This window comes from Cibotium barometz, chromosome 31 (assembly GCF_041138505.1).
Source record: "Cibotium barometz isolate CiBa-2024 chromosome 31, ASM4113850v1, whole genome shotgun sequence".
Lineage (NCBI taxonomy): Eukaryota > Viridiplantae > Streptophyta > Polypodiopsida > Cyatheales > Cibotiaceae > Cibotium > Cibotium barometz.
Genome location: NC_141076.1, coordinates 36479667 through 36506807, shown reverse-complemented (window position 1 = coordinate 36506807; position 27141 = coordinate 36479667). Strand labels below are relative to the sequence as shown.

At 45.7% G+C, this 27141-nt stretch overlaps 2 protein-coding genes across 3 annotated transcripts in view; both read right to left on the bottom strand.

Annotated features, from left to right (window-relative positions):
- Positions 1–27141, bottom strand: part of LOC147620815 (Protein kinase superfamily protein) — a 131317-nt gene that overhangs the window by 71119 nt on the left and 33057 nt on the right. For both annotated transcript variants that reach the window (XM_086825091.1, XM_086825092.1), the window contains exons 2-13: positions 4234–4616; positions 3872–4015; positions 3620–3745; positions 3061–3148; positions 2667–2760; positions 2446–2539; positions 2207–2261; positions 1905–1996; positions 1583–1753; positions 1308–1364; positions 1116–1199; positions 881–965 (exon numbers count right to left, since the gene is read on the bottom strand). In XM_086825091.1, coding sequence (XP_086681217.1) covers positions 881–965; positions 1116–1199; positions 1308–1364; positions 1583–1753; positions 1905–1996; positions 2207–2261; positions 2446–2539; positions 2667–2760; positions 3061–3148; positions 3620–3745; positions 3872–4015; positions 4234–4616 — 1473 coding nt within the window. The remainder of the gene's footprint in view (positions 1–880; positions 966–1115; positions 1200–1307; positions 1365–1582; positions 1754–1904; positions 1997–2206; positions 2262–2445; positions 2540–2666; positions 2761–3060; positions 3149–3619; positions 3746–3871; positions 4016–4233; positions 4617–27141) is intronic.
- On the bottom strand, positions 7782–9473 carry LOC147620816 (uncharacterized). Its single transcript, XM_086825093.1, has 2 exons — positions 8383–9473; positions 7782–8274 (listed from the first exon to the last, which is right to left on the bottom strand). The coding sequence occupies exons 1-2, from the start codon at positions 9378–9380 to the stop codon at positions 8088–8090; spliced, it is 1185 nt and encodes a 394-aa protein (XP_086681219.1). The 5' UTR covers positions 9381–9473; the 3' UTR covers positions 7782–8087.

The following is a 27141-nucleotide window of genomic DNA, read 5'->3' as shown; positions in this document are numbered from 1 at the left end:
ACGTTTTGATCCTACCTTGGGACAATTCATATAGACATAATACAGCTGAGGACAGCTGGAGTTTTAGTGGGGGAGAAAGTGACATCCCTGCAGGCAAGGCATACAACAGCAGCCAGTCAAAATGGGCGGCCACCTGGGCAGCCAGGCTGGCCAGGAGAAGGCACCCAGGTGTGGGCAACGGTGCCCGTGGACCCCACATAATTCATCAAGTAATGTGGATTGTGCACTCAAGCCTCTTCAGAAAACGAGTCCACACACGACTGGAAGAGCAGGGAGAAAAAAATTCAGCAGCCAACTTTACCCTAGACAGTAGCATCCATCTGCAACTTGGGATGAGATTAACAGTCTAATCATTATTTGAACTTCAGAACAATCAGTAGTAAATTCTTTCAATGTCTATAATACAAGGACCAGGTTGAGTTACTTGTGTGCGATTGTATTTGCAAGTCTTCCACGGCAAATCTCTTTCTGTTAGCACTCTTACAGCAATAGAGTCTTACAAGACAACATTTACCCACATCTTCATTTGGTTGGTCTCTAGAGGCATTCTTCAAGAGAAACTGAAGTGAAACCAAGATTGACACTGGTGATCAAACAGTTCAAAAGAAACCCCAATCCTTTTGTTCTATCCGAGGTTGAAAAGTCACTAAGATGAAGAAGGCTCATTGGCTATGTGTGGGTGATTGAATGTCTGGTGAAGACTCAGGTTGTTGACAACAAAACTTCTTCATTTAGGTTCATGGTCTTATTTTGGAAGCTTTATATGGAGGGTCAGGAACAAGTCTACAAAAGCTGAGCAATAATCAAGATGTATGGAATAGTAGGAAAGAAAGAAACCAAACAGTAAACTGTAGAAACACGAGTTCAAAAATCACTGTACCTTCCAATGTTGAAAATGCACGCAAGACAAATGTGAAAGTTGCCGGAAACCGAAACGGTTGATCTAGAGCTATTGCAAAAAGATCCTGCAGGAAATCACATAGAAGCCACCAAGCTCTAAGCAAAAAGAAAATGAATCAACAGTAGCGTACAAGAAAGGACCTTCCTTTAGGGTGTCAGCTATGTTGACTAGGTGTTTGGTTTTGTTTCTTCTAAGCTTGGTGAACCATACTCACCTCACCAATAGCTGAGAAAGTAGTAGCCTCATCAGGTCTTTGGTTCATCAAATTATTTAAAAAGAACTGAACCGATCTTCTCACCTGATAATTGAAATAAAAGAGTCGTCATAAGCTACACAAGAAGTTGCACTTCATTTTCCCCCTCTAAGGCTTGTATTGACTGTACCACCTTCAATCCCAACAACTCACCGATGCCATGTCTCCAGTTGGTGTTAGTGCTTCAAGATCAATGAGAGCTTGGATGACCTGGCCATGCACAATCATGCAACATTGCATCAATTTTTTTCCCTGTTAATATACCACCAAAACAAGACTGTGTTTGGGCAATTGACAAACTGGCATGTGGAAACGTGGATTTGATTCCCCAGCAAGAACTTAAAAATTTGCTGAAGATTTGGATTCACTAAAACCCTAGCTTACCAAAAGCTTTTTCAAAAAAACAACTAAAAAGTGTTCTCCTGTACCTTCTTTGCATCCTTCTCATACACTGCATAAAACATCTCAAGCAGTTTCTCTCTTGTGAAGGCCTTTATCTCTCCCATCATACCAAAATCGTAGTATATTAGTGAACCATCAACATCAACTGCTAGGTTTCCAGGGTGTGGATCTGCATGGAAGAAGCCCGTCTTCAAAATCTGCAGAAAGGCAACCAACAAGAAACAAAGAGTCCTACAAAATGAGGTGATGCACAACGTTAATAAGGTTGAGTATGCCAGCCAAAATAAAGAGCTCTGAGATGTGAGAAAACTTGGATCCTCTTGGAGACGGATTAAATCCATTTACAACCTGAATTAGATAGGCTTCAACAGCTCTACTGGCAATATTAGAGCGATCAAAACCTCCAGCATCCAGCAATGCTATGTCATTTATTTTGATGCCTGGAAATCCATGTAAGAAAAGATTACTAAATGACTTTACAGTGAAAAGATTCCAAGGGTCTTTACAGACTTCTCGCCCTGTCCAGGCAGGAGTTGGACAGGGAGATTCCCTACCCATGATGGGACTCACAAGTAATATCTCTCCTTTTAAAGGGCAGGGCTTATGTCTGTAAACTCCCTAAGAGGAACATGTGGACTAAAGGGATATACCTGGAACATACTCCAGGGTTAAGATTTTACGAGACGTGTAGTCCCAAAAGATTTGCTGCCCATGACAAAACAGATTCAATAAGCCAGAATTCCTATAGGTTCTTCTGGCAGCAATCATCTTATACCCCTAAATGCTCATTTAAATCAATTTATTGCACAATCACAAGCTTTAGGAGGACAAATTTCTTTGTGACAGTACACCCAGTAGGATCTAATTACAACTTCACACTTCCACTTACCGGAACTCTGACCCATTTAATGTTTCGAAAGTCCCGTCTAAACCTGTCAGCGTTGCGCCCTTCGTTGATATAGTCTATTTCCTGATACAAAATGCTGTAAATACAGCAGTCACATGTCAAAGATAGCTTCATGGCATGTACTTCACAACCAATCAAGGGCAGCTGATGTGTCGAAGCTAAGCTGAAAAGTAATAGCTCATAAAGTAGGCTGTGAAGTTTACATTGCACACTCCTCATAGATGCCTAGCCAATCTCTTGTCGGCCCTCCTAATGTCTCACTATTTTGGAAATATTCAGCAATTATTTTTAAGATGCCTGTAAAAAAATTAATCACACAAAAGATATGTGATCCCCTGTCGAAATGCCTAGCACTTAAATAGATGTCAACATACATGATAAAACAAGAGCTTTGCATGCTTGCTTCATTTATGTGACTCAAGAGCTTCACATATCATTCCCTGCCCATCAGACGCACAATCCAGGACTCGGATGATGAAGGACTTTAAGTAACGGACCAGGGAAATCATCCCATTTTATCAGGCATGCACAAGTCTGTAAAGCCCCTCAAGTATGATCTTACAACCACATGATGAAAAGTATAGAAATGGATTTTACTCAGATCAATGTCAAAAAGCTCTTTTAACCCAGGCCTTTGTATCTTTACAGCCACCTTCTCACCATTAAGTAGCACTGCTCTATGCACCTGAAAAAGAACAAAAATAGCCACACCTTAGGCTTGTATTATACCTTCACCGATCAAATCTAAATATCAAGGACAGTTCAATGAGTTGGTAAAGTGGTGAGCCACTTATGCTTGTAGCCAAAGAGCACAAGTTCAAATCTCACCACCAGTTAAGGGCAGAATGGATGGCTTTGAGAAGGATGCCTGCAATTTTCTTGTAGCTTAAACCATGTGCAGAATGGATGGGACTGAGTGCAAGTCTCGGGTGACTTTGACAAAATAGATACCTTATGACCATGGCCTCGCAAGCCGAATGGGAATCAATGAAAAAGCACAAATTCACACACACAAGCACAAGAGCACATGCATCTTCTTCCTAAGAAAAACAAATGTCTTAAATTGCATTCCCACAAAGTCAAATATGTTCAAATATGTGTATTAACAAGAAAAAACACTTCAGAAAATATTTCATCAGAAATGAAACACTCTCACCTGTCCAAGGCTGGCTGCAGCAATAGGTTGTTCTTCAAAAAGCATAAAAAGTGCATCCAGAGGCTGTCCCAGCTCTTTTTCAATCAGTGCAACACCTTTATCTCTAGAGAAAGCTGGAACACGATCCTACAGACATTATCCTCTTTAACAGAGGCCGATAAATTGATGCAACTGCAGCAACCAGACCTATACACTTGCTCTTTTGGAAGTCTCAAAGAATTGATGTTTTCTTGCAAGGAGGGGCAACGATACCTGTAGCTTGGAAAGCTCTTCAACAAACTCAGCTGGAAAAAGATCAGATCTTGTTGATGATAATTGCCCTAGCTTAATATATGTAGGGCCTAACTGCAAGATCTTCTCTCTCACCCAAGAAGCTGTCTTGCGCCTTCTGGTTTTCTGTAGGCCGTGTTTTAGTAATAGCTTAGTAAAGCAACCAAGGGCAATTTATTTCCAAACCTCGTTCGTAACTTCAATCCATTGATCAGAAGCTTTGGATTTAATGAATCTGTCGGTGGGCCCTTGCCAGGTGGCTATTGCACCACGCTCCATGGATTCAAGCCCCAACCACTATATATATTGTATATAACCCACAACAAAAGACAAGTGATACACACCTGCTTTTCTTCAGAAAAACCGCCAACAAAGGTCCATTTGGCACCATCAAGATATATACGAGCTCTCAATGACAGAACAAAGCTCCAGACATCAATCGTCCTCTGTAGATTGCTGTAATTTTCTTTGGACCAGCTAAAAGACTCATCAGAAGGTAAGACCTTAACATTGTCATCCCATGCAAGAGCTTCTAAAGGAGACTGCAATTGTTGTGAGCGTGGCAGCTTTGAGATTGCATTTACTCTTGTCCCATTGACATTATTTACTGCCCCATTCCTGGAAGCCAGCGCCATTCTGTTAGCTGTACCCATGCTACTGGCAGCGCCATTTGACGTAGAACCACTTGCAGGTCTTGTATTATTGTTCACCTTCACTGCAGAATCCTCTGCTCAAAAGACAACAAGGCAATACTCTTCAGCATAGACCCACACCTTCACTGCAGAATCCTCTGCTCACAAGACAATAAAGCAATACCCTTCAGTATAGACCTACATTTTCCACTTTGTACCCAGAAAGTTGAAACTTCGGGGGAAAAAATTTTATCTGTACATTCCGAGGTTATATTTGGTGTTGATTTTGTCAAATGCAGTGAAACATCCCTCTAGGGACTGATCTCCTAGAGAATTCATGGTGAAAGAAGTCTCTTGCTCTATCTGCCCGGCCCCCCAGTTTCCCCATATCTCTTCTTGTTTGTGGAGAAAGACCTACATTAGACCTACATTTTCCATTTTGCACCCAGAAAGTTGAAACTTCGGGAAAAAAAAAGATTTTATTCTGTGCACTCCTAGTTTATATTTGGAGTTGATTTTGTCAAATACAGTGAAACATCCCTCTTGATACTGATCTCCTAGAGAATTCATGGTGAAAGAAGGGAACGTTTCTCTCTCTCTTGCTCTATCCGCCAGGTTGCCCAGTTGCCCCATATCTCTTCTTGTTTGTGGTGAGAGACCTACATTTTCCATTTTGCACCGGAAAGTTGAAACTTCCAAATATATATATCTGTGCACTCCTAGCTTATATTTGGAGTTGATTTTGTCAAATACAGTAAAGCATCCCTCTTGGTACTGATCTCCAAGAGAATTCATGGTGAAAGAAGGGAGCATTTCTCTCTCTTGCTCTATCCGCCAGGCTGCCCAGTTGCCCCATATCTCTTCTTGTTTTTGTGGTGAAAGACCTGGACAATTATCTGGCAGCAAATGAATCGAGGCTCCCCATAAGAAGCCTCCAGAAGCTACTTGACTGAGAGTTTGCCAATGATAGTGGAGTCTTTCTGCAAGCACGAGGGGTGAACTTGAGGCGAGTTTGTAGTTCACTGAGGTTTATTGCTAAACCTCGTGTGTTAGATCAACTAGAGAGAAAGCGTGACAACTCTGGGGTAGCTTCTGCCCCCTAAAGGGTCACCCTTTTTCTTTGGTTGACTACAAAGCATGGCCCAATGGTTTACTCATGGTGAAGCAGTGTCCCTATTAGGGCATTCTCTACACAACCAACCTTTGGACGGGCTCCATAGTGTGGACATGACACCTCATGGTAGGAGACTTGCATCTACGCCAAAGGTCATGTGGACTAGCACCTCATGGTAGGGGACTCATGTCTACACTAAGGGTCAATATGCTGGATCTGGTAGGTTGGGTACTGTGGTCCGTTGTCAGATTCAAATTCACAGTACGGTATTCCAGTTGTTGACATAGGGACGTAATATCTACACCCAGAATGATTGCCAGCTACAAGCTAAATGAAAGGGAGATTTTCAATACATTTTGTGCATTGCATGGCATACCTGCACGCTTGGAACTATTTTCAAATGATGAAAGAGGGGATTACACTCATTAACTTGGAGTATACACATGAAGACTCGTGAAGGGAATCATCACCATGAAAGCTTGCATTGAACAGTAAGATGATTATAAGATGATTAGTAAAATGCTTATCCAAAAGTTCATTTCTTTTTAGGGCTTACAAGTTCGCTTACATAGTGGCTGCTCGTCTCACACACACTTACTAGTGCCCATGCCTAAACCTATGAGCCTAGCCCAACCATATGAGCTCATAACCGTCGACCCATAGTGACCCCGTAGTCCTCAACCACATTACAAACCATCCCCACCGAATAGGTTTCATCCTCGAAACCATATGATCGATGAATCATCAACTCACCTATGGATGTATGGATGGCTAGCCATGTGCAACACCATTCACGAGAGCATACCATCTCCATATGGCTGTAAACTGCATGTAGTACTCTCAAAACAGCCCATAACAAGTGGCCCAGTGTGGAACATGGCCCACATGAAGCTATCAACTCTTGTTCATCCAATTCCAACATGAATAAAGCTTCCAAAACAGTGAATCCAGAAAATTCCAGCAAGCATATTCACTGCTTTTATGCACCATTTGTCCTACCAAATGCAGCTCATAACCTTCCAACGTGGAGGCAGGCTGCCATGAAGCTGTCAGAATGCACAGCGGAAATAAGAGAACTGCTGTAGAGAACAAAATGCAGAGAGAGAGGGAGAGAGAAGCTGTATAAACTCTGCTCTATACACAAGATCTGGTACAAAATGTGTGGGGGACCATGGGTGGTATTTATACCACCCACCTATGATGGTCGGCCAGCCTAAAGGCAGCCGACAGCAGACTGCATGTCCACGACCAGAAAAAATAGCCAGTCGGCCTGCATAAGCCAATCGGCCAGGACATAAATCAGTCAGCCAGAGCACACTACTGCCCCACGACCATAAAAAAACAGGGAAAAAACCACGGAAAACTGGGGAAAAATGGAGAGAACTCTTGGGCGAGCACACCCACAACAGAAGCCCTCAGTGAGTACTATGGCACAGACAAGAGATGACTGCTAACACTCCCTCTCAGCTCCCGGATGTGGACTATACAAAAGAAAAAACTGTTGACATAACTTATAAGAGACCACATTGAATTCATTTCAATAAAAACAAAATACATGTAAGATATGATGATATCACAAATCACGTGGGTGATCACTAATGACTAAACAGAAATCAAAAGGATCACCACGTGGGTGATGACTCATGAGTCATGACTCAAAATCCAAGATCAAAATAAATAACATGTCCAAAGTTCAAACTAAATAACATGTCTAAATAAAATGATACTGGCAGCTGCTAGCTACTATCTGCATCCTCATGCTCATCCTCATCTGCATCTTCTGCCTCTCAGCCTCACTCTCAAGGTCACTGCCGGTAGCCGAGTCCTCAAATGCCTCATCCTCTAGAGGTGCAGGTGCCCACTAGTACTAGCCTCTCGAGAAGATCGTGTAGTGCGAGCCGGAGCCATTATCTCCTCATAGAGCATAGAATAGATGTCTCTCTCCTCTTGAGGAATGTCGGGAATCTCCTTGCACTTCATGATATCAATCTTATTTGGATTCACTTGGCGAGGCTCAATGGGATGACCCTTTTGTTCTAGCAATCGACGATTGCAATGACAAAAGACAAGCCTCTCCAATTGTGCTAAGGAGAGTCTATTTCTCTTTTTCGTGTGAAAAAAAGCCCATGTACTCCAATTTCTCTCACAAGGCCCTGAACTGCAATCCTGGGAGAGAACTCTCAATGCAATCCGTCTCTACATTGTACAAAAAAGAATGTTAAGTTAGAGTCAAAAAGAGAGTAGCATTTGAATGTAGATTTTGAAAGAATAGGACTCAGGAGACAAAGATACAAGATTCAAGAATCAAGAAACCTTACCAAGTTGGGTGTCCCAATACCGTATTTCTCCCACCAAGACAATGGCTCCAACTGTGTCTCCCTGAGCAATGCAGTAGCTCGCCCAAACATATGGCTACCGTTGCGGTAAATGACAAGCTCATCCTCGAGCTTTCTCATAAGCTGTATATCACCTCCCACTCCCACCACTTTGTAATGTACTCGATCCATCCTGACTCTAGCTCCTCATTGAGGTATTGCTCCTCATTCCTCCAAAGGGGATGCAAAATGTGAGCAACAGCATGGATTAGCCTATGAAACCAATCCCAACGCCGATTCCAGATCTCCTTAATATCTTGAACTCTACATGTAACATGTGACATACATAAGAGATCAAGATTTATAAAATAACTTATAGGAAGACTCAAGAGAAAGACTCAAAGACTAAAGTTAAAGCCCAAGGGTGAGCACCTGTCACGCGACAAGGTAGTGAAATCATTGAGAGCTTCACCAATTCTGTCCATGAACTCATAAAGCAGCCCAATGGTACTCCCCTCCATGTCTGTGAGCCGAAGGACACTATACATGGGCTGAAGTGCCTTCACAAGTCCCTCTGCATCCTGCCACCAAGTATCTCTCATGACCATACGAGAGAATGCTATAGACTTGGGCTCATCCTTGTCCTCCCATGCTGTCCATTCACGACACACAATAGTGCGTAATAAGCCATGTCGCACTCTCACTAGTCTCTCCACCACAATTAACATATATGCAAACCGAGTTTTGGAGGGCTTTAGAAGCTCAAGATCACTATTGGCCCTGTACATGCTCAAAACCTTTGGCCTCTTTGTGACAAAGTTCACCATGGTAGATGCAGCTGAAAATACATGGCTCACCCAATCAAGCTTCCCCACATCCTCAATCATCAAGTCAAGGCTGTGTGCTGCACAAGGTGTCCACACAATCTTGGGGAACTCCTCCTCTAACATCCTGCCCATGGATACACAATTGGACCCATTGTCCGTGATCACCTCCACAATGTTATCAGGCCCAATTTCATTGATTGCCTGGCGCATGTGAGACATAATGAACTCCCCTGTAACCACTATCCCTGGCACCGATGCATCTATGGCACGAATGAACATTGTGCCTTTGCAGGAGGACACAAGAATGTTGTACACATTTCTCTTCCACACATCTGTCCATCCATCACAAAGCAAAGTACAACCATACTTTGCCCAAGTGGCCTTGAGAGGCTCCATCGCCATCTCCATAGCCAGTTGCTCCTTGCGAAGCTCAGTAGTGCGCAATGTCTCGTAGGAGGGGCCATCCCACTCACACCCAATGCGGGAGATAGCTCTCATTGCCTTCTTCCATCGAGGAGTCCTGACAATGTGGAAGGATAATCCACATTGAATAAACAACTTCATCAACTCCCTCGTTGCCTCTTTCATGGCAGCCTTTTGCATCCCTGCCTGTACATGTCCTTTCTTGAACACTGGAAGACTAGTTCTTTTGCTCGAGGTGCCGAGCTAGAACCACCTGCAACCTCACCACTCGTATCTTCCTCTCTGATACTGCGAGTCCTCTTGGAGACACTTTGACGTGCTTCAGGCTCTCCCAGATTGGGGATATCCTCAAGGGGGATACCTAGCTGCATGGCCTTCCAAGCCTTGAGGCTATCATAGATTTCTTGTGGCACATGCTTACATGGCCCAATGCCAAAACCCTTTGTTTGTGACAAATGTGCCTTCAGCCTGGTGACACTGCCATGGTGCTTATTAGCACAAATTGCATTTCCACTTTCCGGAGCCCGAGCCACCATATCTAGACTCGAAATTGATATTGTTCCAAAGAGAATCACCTGTTTGAGGCATCCTACAAGGCGGGGATAAATGCAGATTGTTGGTCCTACAAGTGCGACACAGAACATAAACTAATCTCATTATATGATTCATGATTTTAACTGTCATCTTGGCCAACAATAGAGCAAGGGGAAGACAAGGTAGATAGCCTTAGAAGTCAGGCCTCAATAGAGCTTGCAAGGGTGGACCGTGGAAGATATGCCATAAATATTGATGGAAGAGAAAAAAGTGTGCTGCTTTGTGAGTTGTGCAGAGAAAACCAACATAAAGCAAAACACGACATTACCCCTTTGGAAGACCTCCACAAGGCCCAAGGACACCAAGGAGCAGGCGGGCTGACACGAGTGATGGAAGGCTGGCACACAAATCGGCGGAGTCACAGGCGGCCCCCACTGGGAAACGTGAACCAAGTGCGCCGTACGATTCACAAAACGATTCGTTTTTTAAGGTTTTTAAAATATGCATGAAGAAAAAAAACGCGTTTCGTACGGTACGAAACGTTTCGTACGTTTCGAACCTGTACGAAACGCGTTTCTATGATGCAACTGTGTACCGGAGCATCACCTGAGGTAGAGACTTCATGAAGAGGTCCGCCGCATTGTCCTCCGTCAAACAAAACTCTAGCAAGATGTCATCAACAAAAAAGTTCTCACGAACAAAGTGACTCTGGATAACCGTGGGTTCCGCCAGTGGAAACCCAATCTCACCAAGTAACCTCTACAACCTCACCACCCCGCAAGCAGCACCACAAGCAGCCCATTACTTTGCCTCTGTAGACGACAAGGCAAAAGTTGGCTGCCTCTTGCTGCTCCATGAAACAGCTCCTGAGCAGAGGGTAAATCTGTAGCCTGATGTGGATCTCCTCATGTCTAGATCTCCTCCCCAATCTGAGGCACTCCATCCTTGGAGACTGACTCCATCCGTCATTCGCCCTCTAATGTCATAGAAGAGTCCAAGATCCTTCGTACCCAACAGATACCGCAAGATCAGCAATCCTACATCCCAATGAGTCTTCAAAGGCATCTGCATAAATGAGCTCAACAGCCCCACCAGAAAGCTCAAGTCCAATCTGGTGTTCAACAACCAAATCAATGAACAAAACCGCTTCCGATACAAAGAGGCATCAATCTGCTCAAAAGGATTATCAACTGTAACTTTAGTATGCCAAGTCCTGGGAACCTGCTAAAGACCATTATGTTGGTGTTGGACTCACACACTCACACACACACAAACCTGCACATTAGGGTTAGGTGCAAGATGGAGAAGCTCACACAGAAATGAGAGAGAGAAATGAAATGAAATGAAATGTTATATTAACGTCTTCAAAAGGCCAAAGTGACCTATGAGACCAAAGTTACAACCATATGACATCTGATACACTATCTGGAAAAGAAAAGAAAGGACTGAAGGTAAGTATCTAGCCCTACAATACATCAATAGGGAGCATCCGGAAGCAGCAACTAGGGAGAGTGGGAAGCTAATACTACTAGTCAAAAGTGTGGTAGCCACAAAATGCAAGTCAACCCTTCCATGTGTGCCACATCCATATAATATAGAAGTACAAAATATTATATGTAGAGTATCCTTTCACACTTGATATCCAAGGGAAAAAACCACATGGAAAAAAGTGCCCTTGGTTAAGCCCTGTTCACACATAGCACTACCATAAGTGAGCATATGCCTACAAATCCCCCTATAGTGGAAGTGTGAACCTGTACAAAGTAGCAGATCACTCTCTGTATGAGAGTAAGCCCAAAGCTTTGCGGAAAGCTTCAAACTTTTCTCGAGGTAAAGCCTTTCTGAATAGATCTGCAACATTATCCTGTGTAGGGCAGTAAGATAAACTGATCTCCCCTGCATGTAACCTCGCTCTGACATAGTGATAATGAATCTCAATGTGCTTGGTACATGCATGAAATACTGGATTTCGTGCCACGGCCATAGCACTCTGGCTATCAGTGAGAATGGTGGTGGGTGTCTGCTGACACTCACGAAGATCAGCCAATAATCTCCTCAACCATACACAATCTCCTGTAGCTGTGAAGACTGCCCTGTACTCAACCTCACAAGTAGATGTGGCAACAGTGGTTGCTTTTTACTCAACCAAGATATGCATGAACTGCCAAGAAAAAAACAATTCCCACTGGTGGATTGCCTGGTATCATAATCACCAGCCCAATCTGAATCACTGTATGCATAAAGCTGCAAGCTGCCCCCCCTGGAATAGAACAAACCAAGATCCAGGGTACCTTGAAAATAACGAAAAATGTGTTTGACTGCTTGCCAATGCTTTGTGCCTGGGCTGTGTGCATGAATTTTCTCAACAAAGACACCCCAAAAGATATGTCTGGCCTCGTGTTACACAAGTAAATGAGACATCCCACTGCCTGGCTGTAAATGCCGGCCTCAAAAGGCTCTCCAATATCATGCATAGTAAGCCGTACACCTGGTTCTACTGGAGTAGAAATGGGCTTACATTCATCGATGTGAAACCTTTTTAGCAAACTTTTTATGTACTTAGTTTGTTGCATAACAATGCCATCATCTGTATGCATAAACTGTATGCCAAGATAGTAGTGTAAAGGCCCCAAATCTGCCATATCAAATTCAGCTTTCAAATCAGCTTTGAAATCTGAAATTTGTGCTTTGCTAGTACCTGTAATGAGCATGTCATCTACATACAAGATGACTATGAGAATATCGGCACCGGTTTTCTTCACATACAAAGTGCTTTCAGCTGGACTATTCACATAACCTTGGCTAGTTAGATGAGCATGTATTTTATCATACCAAGCTCTTGGAGCTTGCTTTAACCCATACAATGCTTTGTGTAATCTACATACTTTATGTTCCTCACCAGGAACTACAAAACCAATGGGCTGATTTACATATACTTCCTCCTGTAAATCCCCATTTAAGAATGCAGTTTTGATGTCCAATTGATGCACTTTCCATCCTTTATGTGCAGCCAATGCAATCACTGATCTTATTGTGGTCATTCTCGAAGTAGGAGCAAAAGTCTCCTCATAATCTATTCCCTTTTTCTGGGAGTAGCCTTTAGCCACAAGTCTTGCTTTGTACCTGTCAATAGTACCATCAGACTTCCTTTTGACTTTGTAAACCCACTTTCTTCCAATGACATGCTTGCCTTTAGGCAATTCCACAAGATCCCAAGTATTGTTCTTCATGATAGAAGAGATTTCAGCTTGCATAGCTTGCACCCAATGCTCATTCTCATATGCTTCTTCGTAAGAAGAAGGCTCTTCTATATCAAAGAGACCACCCATGGCTAATGCAGACTCCCCACGATGTATATTCAATGCATGGCTGGAACTAGCCCTTGTTCTACCTGTGATTGGAGTTGCAAGTTTGCTTTCTTGCAAAGTTTTCAGCAACCATCTTGGCACTAACTTGGCTGTGTCTATGGCTGTTTGCTCTTCCCTGACAAGATCTTCCACTTCTTCCATAGAAGGGGACTGAATGGCTGGCTGTTCCACATGTTCTACATGAGGATTTTCTTGTCTAGGGGCTGTCTGATCTGAATCCCCCCTAATTGCAATGGGTAATAGTCCATCAAACATGTCCTGTATGCCTAAATCATTACTTTTATACAAGCTGTACATGGGCTGTTCTGAATTTTCAGCAAATACCACATCTCTACTGACAAAAATCCTTCGTGTGGTTGGATTATAAAGACGGTATCCCTTGCTCTCATTGCTGTAGCCCACAAAAATGCATTTCATTGCTTTGTCATCTAGCTTTGTTCGGAGTTGTTCTGGCACATGTGCATATGCCAAACACCCAAATGAACGCATATAATCCACTGTTGGCTTTCGGCTATACCAAGCCTCAAATGGTGTTATGGTTTTCAAAGCTTTTGTTGGACACCTGTTCAACACATGAGTTGCACACATTATAGCTTCCATCCAAAAATTGTGAAGCAACTTTTGTGCTTTCACCATGCATCTTGCCATCTCCATGAGAGATCTATTTTTCCTCTCAGCTACACCATTATGCTGCGGTGTATAAGGCACAGTACATTGGTGTTTGAAGCCCTTTTGAAGCATATAATCCTTGAATGCATTTGACACCTCTATCTGAGCGGAGTGTTTGGACTTTACATCCACACATATTTTCAGCCATTGCTACAAAGTGTCGAAAGAATGCAAACACCTCTGTTTTCGCTTTCAAAGGGTAAACCCAAGCAAACCTGGAGTAGTCATCAATGAATGTGACAAAGTAAAGATGCCCCCCTATGGATGGTGTCTGCATTGGACCTCACTATGTATGAGCTGTAGTTTACTTTCAGCTCTAACAGCTCCATCTTTGGGGAATGGTTTTCGTTGCATCTTTCCCAAAATACACCCCTCACATACATGTCTTGGTGGAGACTCAAGAGGCAGCATATTAGCAACCATATGATGCTTCTGCATAAGCATCGAACTCCGAAAATTTACATGCCCAAAACGAGCATGCCATAGCGCTGCATCATGCATAGCACGTGTGAGCAGCCATTGTATTTGTATCATAAGTACGCTTGTCATAGCTGTCCAGCTTATACAAGCCTTTGTATCGTGTTCCAGAAGTGACTATTTCATAACCCTTTGATGGATCTTTTACCAAACACTTCCCATCTTCAAATTCAACCTTTAAACCTTGGTCGTTTATGGCTGAGATGTAGAGCAGATTTTTCTTTATGCCTGGAACATATACAATACATTTTTCATACATATATTGGCACCATTGACATTGCCAATTCCCTTTACTGGATATGTGGTATGATCTACACATGATACAGTGCGGCCATTTGAAGCATAAACCAAGCGCTGAAATACATCTTTGCATGAAGTGATGTGGCTCGAAGCACCACTATCAAAATACCATGATACATCCTGTCTGGCAGATGCAATGCAAGACATATCATTGTCTGAAGCACTTGGTGTGTCACTAGTGCATGTGACCAAAAAAGTGTACTCCTCCTGAATTACATTAACTGATTGCTGTGCTTTGTCATTAGAAGAGTCTGCTACTGCATTGCCTGCTTCTTTCCTTTTCTCTTTTGCAATCCACTTCCTACATTCACTGATGTAGTGTCCAGGCTTATGGCAGTAGTGACATTTGCCCTTCTTTTTGGGCTTGTTTGCATCCCCTTTGTCAGACTTTTCACCACCAGAAGAGGACTGTCCATGACCAGCCTTGCTAGACTGTTGTCCCCCATGCTTAAAGCTCTTTGCTTTACCCTTATCCTTGGCTGTAAATGCCTTGTCTCCACCACGGTTGCTCGCTAAGTTTGCTCTTCCTGCAAGAGTAAACCCACCAGAGGTGACGGGATCACCAACTCCTCTCATAGAGAGGTTGAGAGAGGTGTGAAAGCCCAAGTAGGAAGGTGGTAAAGAATGAAGAGTGTTGGTGACCAGCTGCTATCTGTCTGGGATAACCTCATCAATGTTGAGCAATTGTTCCTGCAAATCTTTCACTTTGGTGAGATGATCTGCCATGGAATCACCCTCATCCATAAAAAGAAGATCCAATTGCCTCTTCAAGTAGGCAACTCTTGCCTCGTTGCGTACCTGGTACATTGCTTCCAATGTGTCCCATGCAAGCTTCGATGTCTTGCAAGAACGAATGTGCAAAATAATAGTCCTTTTCACTGAAAGGGCTATCAATGACATGGCCTGTGCATCCCTAGAGTCCCATCTCTTCTGCTCTTGTGTGGGAGCAGGTTCTACTTCAGGAGCTCTTGGAGCACCCTTTGAGGCGTGGGTGGCTGGATGGTAAGTGGGCGTATGTCATCACCACACACGATGCCCCAAAGCCCTTTGGCTACCAGCAAATTACGGATCATGAAACTCCAGAGGGAGTAGTTAGATCCATCCAACTTGTCCTCCTGGGTGAGCACACCAAATACATCTGTAGCATTTTGAGCCATGTCAACAAAATATACCTGCAAGCAAACCAAGCACCAATGTGCGCTGCCAGGCAACCAAATGTCCTGTGCAAATGTTTGCCTGCAAACTGAAGCACGTGTAAACCTGCACCAAATTGTCCAATTACACACAATGTGTATACATATGCGACAAATCACAGCTGTAATGCCCAATTACATGCTCCAATCTGAAAAGCCCCAATTTTTATGCACTCCAATCGCTTCAATGTGCAGTCAATTGGCCAATTTTCACAAAAGCCCCAAATTTTTGCAACTGAAAGAGGCTCAATTTGCTGATTTTGACCTCAATTTGGAAAACCCCCAAATTGCAAGCAAAGCAACCTGTCCAAGAACCACCTGCAATTTTCAAATTTTCCTAGCGAGAATCTGGAGTAGAGTGCCTGCAAAGCTTTTTTCCCTTTTTTTTTTTTTTAAATTTCGAACATGTAAGTACCTTGGAAAACAAGTACCTGCATGCGGAGGGGCAATACTGATGTGCAGGCAGACGAACTGCAGGCGAGAAGAGGCGAAACGGGCGAACGGAGGGCCTGGGCGCTGAGCTGCGGCGGACGAAGGACCTGGGTGGCGAAGCAGTGGCGGACGTGGACTCTGGGCAGCGAAGCAGGGACGGCCGACGGCGGGCGGAGGCTCTGCTCGACGGCAGCAGTCGTGGCTCCAGTAGACCCACCGACCGAGAGGTGCTCAAGGGCGGCGGTGGTGATGGCCGCAGTAGCGCCGCCGGTCGGGAGGTGCTCAGGGGCGACGGCGACACGCAGCTCTGGCCATGCTAGCGAGACAGTGTCATCAGGCACACTTCCAGGAGCCCCGCACGAAGGGGTGGTTGTTTGACACACTAGTCACCCCTGCTTTGATGTATGCTGCAGTAGTATGGGCACCTGAGCTCGCCACCTCTACATGATCTCAGATAGAGAGGCCTCAGATTCTCATGCTCTCACGAATGCTCCGCATCAAACCCTCCGTCCCACATGACATTTTCCGGACGGAGTTTCCTGCACCTCCTATGCTAGTAGAGGCCCTCTTCCAGACGATCTGCTTCATACAGAGGATCAGAGATATGCCATCAGATCGACTCTCACATAATGCTTTTGAGGCGTCCATGCAGCTCACAGAGAGTGGAGATAGATAGGAGGTCATGGTATTCACAGATGATACAGTGGCTCACTCAGCATGGTCTCGACATAGATCACTTGCCACCTTTCCAGTATGATATACATGCACCACACATCCAGCTCTCTCACAATGAGAGGAACAGAGGGCAGGATTTATGGCAGCAATACACTCAAGAGACTTGGATTACACCCAGTCAGCCTCTACCGCCGAAGATGCTATACTACAGAGATCACTTTATGCGTATCTCAGCGGATGGATTCATACAGAGACCTGGATACATGGATGTGTACATGCCTCACACTGCCCGAGTGGCGATTGGTCAGCTCAGAGTGTCATCACACCAGCTTGAGATTGAGGCAGGTAGGGCAGCACGGATCCCCAGAGCAGAGAGGATATGCAGACTATGCCAGGTGGAGGTTGAGAGTGAGGAACATTATGTATGCAGATACAGAGCATATAGTGTCATTAGAGAGAGATACACCACCATCTTCAGTGGACATCCCTCACTCCGCCAAATCATGGAGTCCGCAAACCAGCGCAGATTTGGCCAGTTCTTGTTAGAGAGACAGTGCCACAGAGAGACATTGATATGGACTCATACCACAGGGAGAGGTGGGCGACAGCTCCAGCTCACTGATTTCTTCCAGAGATCTATCCCAATGCCTACCCTGACACAGGAGGGGGTTACACTTCAGCGCGTTGCAGACCTCCGAGCTAGACGGAGACCGAGAGCACCAGGCTACCAGACTCCCAGACTACATCAGAGGGAGATCACAGAGATACGGGCTGGACATCAGCACCATATCCAGGAGCGGCTAGCTCACTTACACTCACACCCGGAGATCATGCTCCGAGGTATTTTTGCCTCGCCATCGCCTATGTATCACATATTACACCCCCATTATGGTACTGGTTGGAGCTAGACAGATCTGCATTGCATTTTTGTATACCCTGCGCATATAGGTTGCACACTGAGCCTCCAGTAGTAGTGCTCCATCCATCACACCCCCCCACTAGCTCAGTACTTTCATAGTTTATTTCATGTTCATTTTGTCCTTTTTTTTCTGGACATCCAGAAGACATTGACAATTGTACATTGATTTGTCTCATAGGTCGAGTTCAGCCTCTAGTAGACGTTAATACAGCTTTCTTTCTTTCTCTCTCTCTCCCTTTCTCATCGCTCAAGGCTCAAGGCTCAAGGCTCAAGCCATCTTCAACCAGCATACCATGGCATCCTCCTCACATGCCGGGGCTTACCGTAGAAGGACAACGGGATGGACATGGTTGGAGGAGGTTAACTACACTCCATCCGCTCATGGAGACGGTTCTCGGCCATGGGCATGCAAGCTTTTCTCGTACTGGCAAACGGGTGGTGCCAACAAAGTGCGAGCCCACCTCTTGCATGAGAGTGGGCATGAGGTGAGGTTTTGCACGAATGTCACGCCCGAGAAGAGACGGGAACTTCTTGACAAGCTTGCCATCAAACGAGGCGGTTGAAGCAGCAAGGAGAACACCACGAGTGGCCGTGGATCCCGCGACGAAGGGGAGAGGAACTCAAGCCTCTACAATGGAGTCATGTGGTTGATCGAGATCATGCACGCCATCACCTTCACCATCCAGTCCGAATGTTGCTCCATCCACGACACCGGCACCCTCCATCTCCACGGCCTCTCAACCATTACATGGCCCACGGCGACAATCTACACTTGGGGAGAATTGGAACCCCAAGTTGAAGGAGGAAGTGGATATGGCGGTGGCCCGCTTCTTCTTCCACAACCACATTGCCTTTCAAGCGGCTAGCTAAGTACAATCGATCATTGCCAATTTATCATTCATGTTTTCATCATCCTAGTCCCCTTTTCATTAGTAAATTGCTTTCTTGAATAGGTCGGAATACTTCAAGGTCATGGTTAAGATTGGGGAGTATGGCTCAACCTATACGCCCCCCTCATCCGAGAGCTTGCGCACTACATTGCTCAAGAAGAAGAAGCGCATTGTAGAGCAAGCGGCCAACAACACAAAGCGGCAGTGGGAGAGGAACGGAGTCTCCCTCATTGTGGATGGATGGAGTGACACCCGCAAGAGGAGTATTCATGGCGTGGTTGCATATTCCCATGGAGAGATGTACTTCATCTCATCTCATGAGATGTACTTCATCTCATCTCATGATGCATCCGGCACCGAGAAGAGCGCGGATGTGCTTGCGGCGGAGTGGGCTACCACCATGGAGATCATTGGCCCCGAGCATGTAGTGGGCTTTGTTGCAGATGGGGAGCCTTCCAATAGGGCGGCGGGAAGTTCCAAGGTGGTACCAAACGTTATGTACTGTACGGATCCGTACATACTGTACGTTGTTTGGTACGGAAAAAAATTTAAGATACGTAAAAATACGTACCATTGGTAAAAATACATAAAATCTCAGAAATTTCAGCCACCTATATAGAATTTTAGTCCATGTCCACATTGACATATAAAACTTTCGAAATAGAGACACAACAAGGTCACAAACCTACTAATTCAAAAGTGAGAAATTAGAATCACAAGTCGTCAATCATACTTAATAAGTTAATCATACTTAAAACTTAATACTTATTACTTAAGACAAATCACATTGTCACAAGTGAGTCGTCCACAGATGGTGGGCTAAGGCTCTGAGAGAGAGAGAGAGAGAGAGTTATGTTGCTGCCTTGGGAGCCTGAGCAAGGGTGGGTGAGTTATATTGCCAGCCGTACTGGGCGCCAGTGGCGAACAGAGAGGGCGGCTACGCACAGAGGCGCGAAACGAACAGGGGCGGTGAGGGCAGAGGCGAACTGAGGCGGCAGTGAGCAGGGGGCGGCCCAGGGAGAAGGTGGCGGCGACAGTAGCGAAGAGAGAGAGAGAGTGCGACTGTAGAGAGGAGAGAGCATGGCGGCTAGCTCTTACCGGAAGGTTGAGGTCGTACGGCCTCCAGAGTCCAGACGCAAGATGCAGACACAAGACGCAGGCACACCGCAACCCCCAAAAAAAACGTACGGATCGATCCGTATGTACGGATCCCCGTACGGTACGGATTAGATCCGTACATACGTTTTGATCCTACCTTGGCGGGAACTATCCTCCAAGGTGTGTATGGACATGTCACGGTGTCCTTTTGTATGGCTTGTTGCCTAAACAACCTCCTCAAGGACATAGGGGCATTGCCATAGATCAGTTGCTCACTGAGGAGGCCAACACCATGGTCTCCTTTGTCCTCAACCACCAAAGACTTCGGCATGAGTTCAACAAGAGGTCCTCTCTCTCTCTCCTCAAATATTCCGACACCCGGTTTGCCTACAACTTCCTTATGTTGGGCCGGTTGAAGGATTGTAGCAGTGCTTTGAGGGGGCTTTTCCTTAGCGACGAGTTTGACGACATGCAAGAGTCCCGTACAAACACTGGCCAAGAGTGTAGGTTACAGGCGGATGACGCCTCTTGGTGGGAGCGTGTGAAGACCACGGATGCTATGGTGAGGTCCATAGTCTACCTATTGAGGATTGTAGACGCTATGCAACCATGCATAGGCAAGGTCTACGAGGCCATGGATCGCATGATAGAGAAGTTGAAAGACTTTGTACCTGATGAAGACAGATACAAGGAGATCCATGCCTTGTGAATAGCAAGGTGGAATTCCTACTACTCTCCATTGCATGCAGCAGCTTATGTGGTGGACCCAGAATTCCAAGGCAACAAGCAGGAGAGCGATCGGGAGGTGAGCACTGGATGGAGGATCATCTTGGACCGTCTTGTGCCTGATGCATCGGTTAGGCGCAAGATCAGGGACCAGCTTTCCATGTACAGGTCATTTCATGGCTCCTATGGCTGTCGTGATGCACAAATCGGCCACTCCAAAGTTGGTGCTGCTCTATGGTGGGAGGACTTTGGTTCGGATAGACCGGAGCTACAGCAGCTTGTCATCCGCATACTTAGCCAGGCCGTAAGCTCCTCTTGCTTGGAGCAACTTTGGAGTACCTACAGCCACATTGCCTCTAGGAAGAGGAACCGACTCGGGGTAGAGCGTACCAATGACCTTGTCTTCGTCAACGCGAGCTTGCGAATGCTTTGCAAGAGCATGACCAAGAAGGCAGATCCCTTCACCGAGTGGGAGATGAGTCAACAAGAAGATCAACAAGAGGATGAGGTGCAGAAGCAGCATGCCAGTGAGGATGAGAGTGAGGATGAGCTTGATGCTCCTTTGGCACAAGCTACCCATGACCATGAGGCGAGCACTTCACGTGGATGATCATTCATGGATCATGATTCATGGGCCTTACTACTTAGCTCTAGCCTCTAGCCTCTAGGCTTTAGCACTTTTTGTCATTGACTCATTTGAGTCTGTCCATGTATTTTGCCTCCTTAAGGCTTAATCCTGACTCTTGAGTCATGACTCATTTTGTATCTACTTAATTATTAATACAGTCAACCGTCAACGCCTTCACTCTTTGATTGGCGTATTTTGTTAATATAACTCAAAAGCTTACCATTTAGTGTAAATTTGTGCTCATTTTGATGTACTTCCAAAGTAGAATAAGCGTAGAGTAGAAAAACTTTTTTTTTTTAAAGTATTTTTTGAGTGCCGTTCCCTCCCCCGCCCCGTTCCCTACTTACGGCCGTCCCCCGTCCCGCCGTCCCCGTCCCTTGTGACTATGGCTGCAGGCTTCCCTCAATGTAGGAGGAGGAGGATGACTGAATGCTGCTGAATATGCTGGTTAGATGACTATATGCTGAGTAAACTGCTGTCCCACTGACTTCCCTTGTCTCCTGGGAAGGAAACGCTGAAGAGAAGCTCAGATGGTCATGCTGAAATGATGCGATGGCTTATATATGGGTGAGTGCTGCTGGTCGGGCAGATAAACTGCTGTCGGCCAGGTATCTGGACTCCACGACCTGCAATAAATGCTCATGGATGATGTCGGCTGCTGTAGAGGTGCTGTCGGCTAATCATAACAGCCCCATAAATGCTCTAAATGCCTTTATGTACTGAAGATGGCTAATATATTGATGATTGTGCTGAAACAACCCCAAACACATGTTTGCATATGCTGAAAAATGCCTGAATAATGCTTAAATGTCCTGCTTAATGTTTATGGATGCTTAATGATGCCATGCCACATGTACACCTGATGGGTGTGCACATGACAGTGCAAAAGTCATGTAAGGCAACCAACTATCTTTGAAGCCCCTCGGCTGATTCTGAGAGGAGGACGATGTCATCTGCATAAAGTAGTATGGGGATCAAATTTCAATATGCCTGCCAATGTGGGACCAGCCCCGCCTAATCGGTCAATGAAGCTCAAGATCTCATCAACGTAGAGGCCGAAAAGAGTGGGTGATAGAGGGCAGCCCTGTTTCACACCAATAGTACTGGAAATCTCATGTGATGTACCCCCTGGGGCTCTCACTCATCCGGTGATGGACTCATAGAGGTCGATGATGCTCCAAACCATGTCAGGTGGGACTCCGATCTCCTGTAGACGGTGTAGGAGGTGGGCTCGGGGTACAGTATCAAAAGCTTTGCGGAAATCCACAAAGCAGCAGTAAATTCTCTAATGTCATGCTCTAACCTCCTCGATGATGGCACAGAGGGTGAAGATGTGGTCAAGGGTAGAATAGCTCCTCCGAAAGCCAGCCTGTCCTGAGGCTCTGCATCCTTGGCTCTCTGCAAATGAACTGAGCTCCGCCTCTAGCAATGATCTATAGAGTTTGGCCAATGTGTGGCCAATCATGATCAACCTGTAATTATGAGGATCAAGTGGATCTCCGGCTTTGAGGATGGGGATGATGGTGTTGGTGGACCAAGAGAGTGGAAATCCTTCACAAAGGGCTCTATTGAACATGTAGGCTAGTAGGGGCGCCAGGGTATCATCGGCATGCAAGATGTACTCGGCAGTGAGTCCCTCATGATCTTGGGCTCGCCCAATGCGTAGTCTACGAATGGCCTTGAGGACCGTGCTCTTTGTGAAGAAGGTGGAGGTGGTGGGATGGGGATCTGGTGGTGGAGGTGGGGGTGGTTGATGGGGGATATGAGAGAGAGAGAGAGAGAAAGAAAGAAAGCTGTATTAACGTTTACTAGAAACCGAACTCGACCTATGCGACAAATCAATGTACAACTGTCAATGTCTTCTGGATGTCGAGAAAAAAAAAGGACAAAATAAACATGAAATAAACTAAGAAAACAGTCGGGACAGTGCGCAACGGCTCCCTGCCGTCCCCGCTCTTGCATCCGTCCCCGTACCCGTCCCTTGTGAGGGGTGCCTCCAGGGGGACGTCCGACCGTCCCCTGCTGTCCCCGTTCCTGTTCTGTCCCGACTCGGCGTCCCGCCGTTCCAAGCGTCTGTCCGTTCCGTCCCCTGTGACTATGCATGCAGCCAATTGGTGGACCTCAGCATTGGAGCAAGGAGCAGTCCTCATCATCAGCATTCAACCTATCCCTGCCATCCCCGTTCCTGTTCTGTCCCGACTCGGCGTCCCGCCGTTCCAAGCGTCTGTCCCTTCCGTCCCCTGTGGCTATGCATGCAGCCAATTGGTGGACCTCAGCATTGGAGCAAGGAGCAGTCCTCATCATCGGCATTCAACCTATCCCTCTCATCCCGAGAAGGATCTTCATCTAGGATAGCATCATAGATCTATTTAGATCCCATTGTAACCCATTCATCTAATATAGCTGCATTGCATTGCATTGACACTATTTGTCTATCTCTTAAACATCATAAAGTGAAGTTTAGTTAGCCTAAGGTTGTGATTACTACGATCAATCCCTCGCATGTCACATTGGTATCAGAGCGTTACAGGTAACCAGCCTTAGATCATTTTTAGTCCATCATTCATCATCAGCATTCAACCTATCCCTCTCATCCCGAGAAGGATCTTTATCTAGGACAACATCAAAGATCTATTTAGATCTCATTGTAACCCATTCATCTAATATAGCTGCATTGCATTGCATTGACACTATTTGTCTATCTCTTAAACATCATTAAGTGAAGTTTAGTTAGCCTAAGGTTGTGATTACTACGATCAATTCCTCGCATGTCACATTGGTATCAGAGCGTTACAAGGTAACCAGCCTTAGATCATTTTCATTCCATCATTCATTCAGTCAGTCATCATGTTAATCGCTTCTGCACAGTTAAATCCAGTTCTCAAAATCTTGCAGGCCATCCTTAGGGATTTCCCCTAAGGCATGCATTAGTAACCCATCCATCTGCATTCTTGCACAGCATATAGGGTTGTATATGGCTTGCATAGCAGTCATCTTGGCAGTCAATCTTGCATCTACAAGACTTACATGTTTTGCCCATGAGTTCTCTGGGGAAGAATGACATCCATCATCAAAGGAGTAAATGGAATTTTGAGCTTCAACCGGCAACAGCAGGGGATTCTCTTCCACATAAGAAGACGGAAGTTTGCTCCAGCATCGCCTCAAGAAGTTCAGAGGTTCAGGAACAACGGAGATAGTGTGTGAAAGGATTCCACACATAGGTCAGGGGTGACTCAGGTATTTCCAGGCAATTTTAGCGTCATTTGCCATTCAATTCCCGCAGTAGACAAGTCTTTGGCTCAAAGGATTCAACTCCTACAGTCAAAACCTTTGGTCCTGGCGGAAGAAGTCAGAAGGGCGCAGTGGTTTCATCAGAGAAGGATCAGCAGAGGAGTCGAAAGGTTGCCAGGTATACCACCCAACAACAGTTTAGCAAAGGGGAATGTCACATGCACACCCATCAGGTGTACAGGTGGCATGGCATCATTAAGTATCCATAAACATTAAGCAGGACATTTAAGCATTATTCTGGCATTTTTCAGCATATGCAAACATGTGTTTGGGGCTGTTTCAGCACCAGCATCAGTATATTAGCCATCTTCGGTACATAAAGGCATTTCGAGCATTTATGGGGCTGTTATGATCAGCCAACAGCACCTCTACAGCAGCCAACAGCACCCATGAGCATTCATTGCAGGTTGTGGAGTCCAGATACCTCGCCGACAGCAGTTTATCTGCCCGACCAGCAGCACTCACCCATATATAAGCCATCGCATCATTTCAAAATGACCATCTCAGCTTCTCTTCAGCGTTTCCTTCCCAGGAGACAAGGGAAGTCAGTGGGAAAGCAGTTTACTCAGCATATAGTCATCTAACCAGCATATTCAGCAGTATTTAGTCATCCTCCTCCTCCTACATTGAGGGAAGCCTGCAGCCAACTGGTGGACCTCAGCATTGGAGCAAGGAACAGTCCTCATCATCAACATTCAACCTATCCCTCTCATCCCGAGAAGGATCTTCATCTAGGACAGCATCAGAGATCTATTTAGACCTCATTGTAACCCATTCATCTAATATAGCTAGCTGCATTGCATTGCATTGACACTAGTTGTCTCTCTCTTAAACATCATTAAGTGAAGTTTAGTGAGCCTAAGGTTGTGATTACTACGATCAATCCCTCGCATGTCACATGCACTCAGCGGACCTCTCTGTTAACCTTGGTAAAACCAAGGTAATGGTCTTCAATACCTCTCGCCCCTTCACATCCAGATTGAGCTTCACATATAGAGGGGATCCTGTGGAGATTGTCTCATCCTATGTCTACCTTGGTGTCACTTTCAGTGGCCCACGCTTTACCATGGTTCCTGCGGCACATGCCAGAGTGACACGGGGATATGCAGCCTTGAGCTTACTTGAGCGACAGTGCTTCCAGGCACATTTCCAAGAGCCCAAGACAAAGGGCTGGCTTTTTGACACCCTCGTCACACCGGCCTTGATGTATGGAGCAGCCTTCTGGGGGCCAGATTTTACAGAGTTTGTTGCAGCCCCGGTGGTAGTGGATGCACTCTCACATACCTCCATCGCATCACTCACATGGATCCCCACAAGTACCCGAGGCTTGCCCTGGAGTCCTCAAGACAGCTAGCACTTGAGGGCCACTCTAGAGTATGGTATGCACTAGTTTCCACTTGGTTCTCAGTATATGGGCTCCGCATGGACCACCTACCCCGCCTTCAGTACAGTTTGGACTCCCCTTTTCTCCGGTTGACTCACGAGGATACCAACCGGGTTATCTAGTTAGATCTTCTCAACCTCTACACCCATTGCACATGGATCACACCTCCGGAGCTCCCCACGAAGACGCACTTCCACAGAGATCACTTCCTCACACTCACTAAGGATGGATTCATCCAACAGCCGGGCTACTTGAGTGTTCACAAGTCCCATGCCATGCGGATTGCGATTGGCCAGATACGGGTTTCATCCCACCGCCTCTAAGTGGAGACAGGTAGAGCTGAGCGCATCTTCAGAGCCGAGAAGCTCATACGAAGACCCAGAGAGGAGAGGAGGATCTGCCAATTATGCCACACAGAGGTTGAGACGGAGGAGCATTACATATGCCGTTGCCTAGTATACTATGAGATTCGCGGGAGGTTTCACTGTCTATTTCATGAGGGATTTTGTCCACTCTCCAGGATCATTGACTTCCAGACCAGCGTTGCCTAGGCCTCTTCCTACTTGAGCTCCGCAGACACAGGGACACCTTCTTGAGAGAGCTTCCGCCCCAGCCACCCCGCCCCAGCCATCACCAGTTTCTTTCGGACCCAAGAGGTGGAGAACACCGACAAAGTGGATCTTGTGGACCCTCCACGAGCTGCTTTGGACCTACCTCAGAACCGAGCCTCCACACTCCAGCGTGCCTAACGCCCTCAGCCCCCCCGTCGGCCACGATCACCTCATCAGCTCCAAATCCAGGACATGCTCCACCACCATCGAGCTACCTTTCCACGTGACATAGCTGAGGGATACCTCTCGGCCATACTCATTAGCCCCATGCTTGTCATTTTGGAGAGTAGTATACCATCTACTCGGAGTTGATGTTGCTCTCATGTTTTTATGTTCTTAATACTCCATGAGTTTCCATGGACAGTTTTGTATCACCCCAATGAGACAGCTATGTTTATGTTTTCTTTCTGTTTTATTTTCCATTCCATGATGAGATATGCCATGGACATTATTGTATCACTTTGGTCTCATAGGCCCATTGGGTCTTTAGTAGACGCTTAATATATCTTCTTTCTTTCTCTCTCTCTTCCATTGTGCTATCGTCAAGAATCAAGGTGCTAAATATTCCTTATCAAAGTATAATCCTATGTGTAACCTTCTGCATGTTACAGTGGTATCAAAACTTTGACTTTTGGTGAAGAGATGTGGCCAAGAAAAAAAAAAGGGAAAAAAAAAATCGCTTGAGTGATTTGTTTTTAGACACCGGTAGCACTCCCCATTCTAGTGTGACTCCTGTCCCTCGAAGA

Bases quoted from the DNA above. Each gene is read 5' to 3' on its own strand.
- LOC147620816 (XM_086825093.1), bottom strand. From the start codon at position 9,380: ATGCAAAAGGCTGCCATGAAAGAGGCAACGAGGGAGTTGATGAAGTTG. The intron at 8,275-8,382 runs GTGCTCACCCTT...TGTTACATGTAG, and splicing joins ACTACCTTGTCGCGTGACAG to AGTTCAAGATATTAAGGAGA.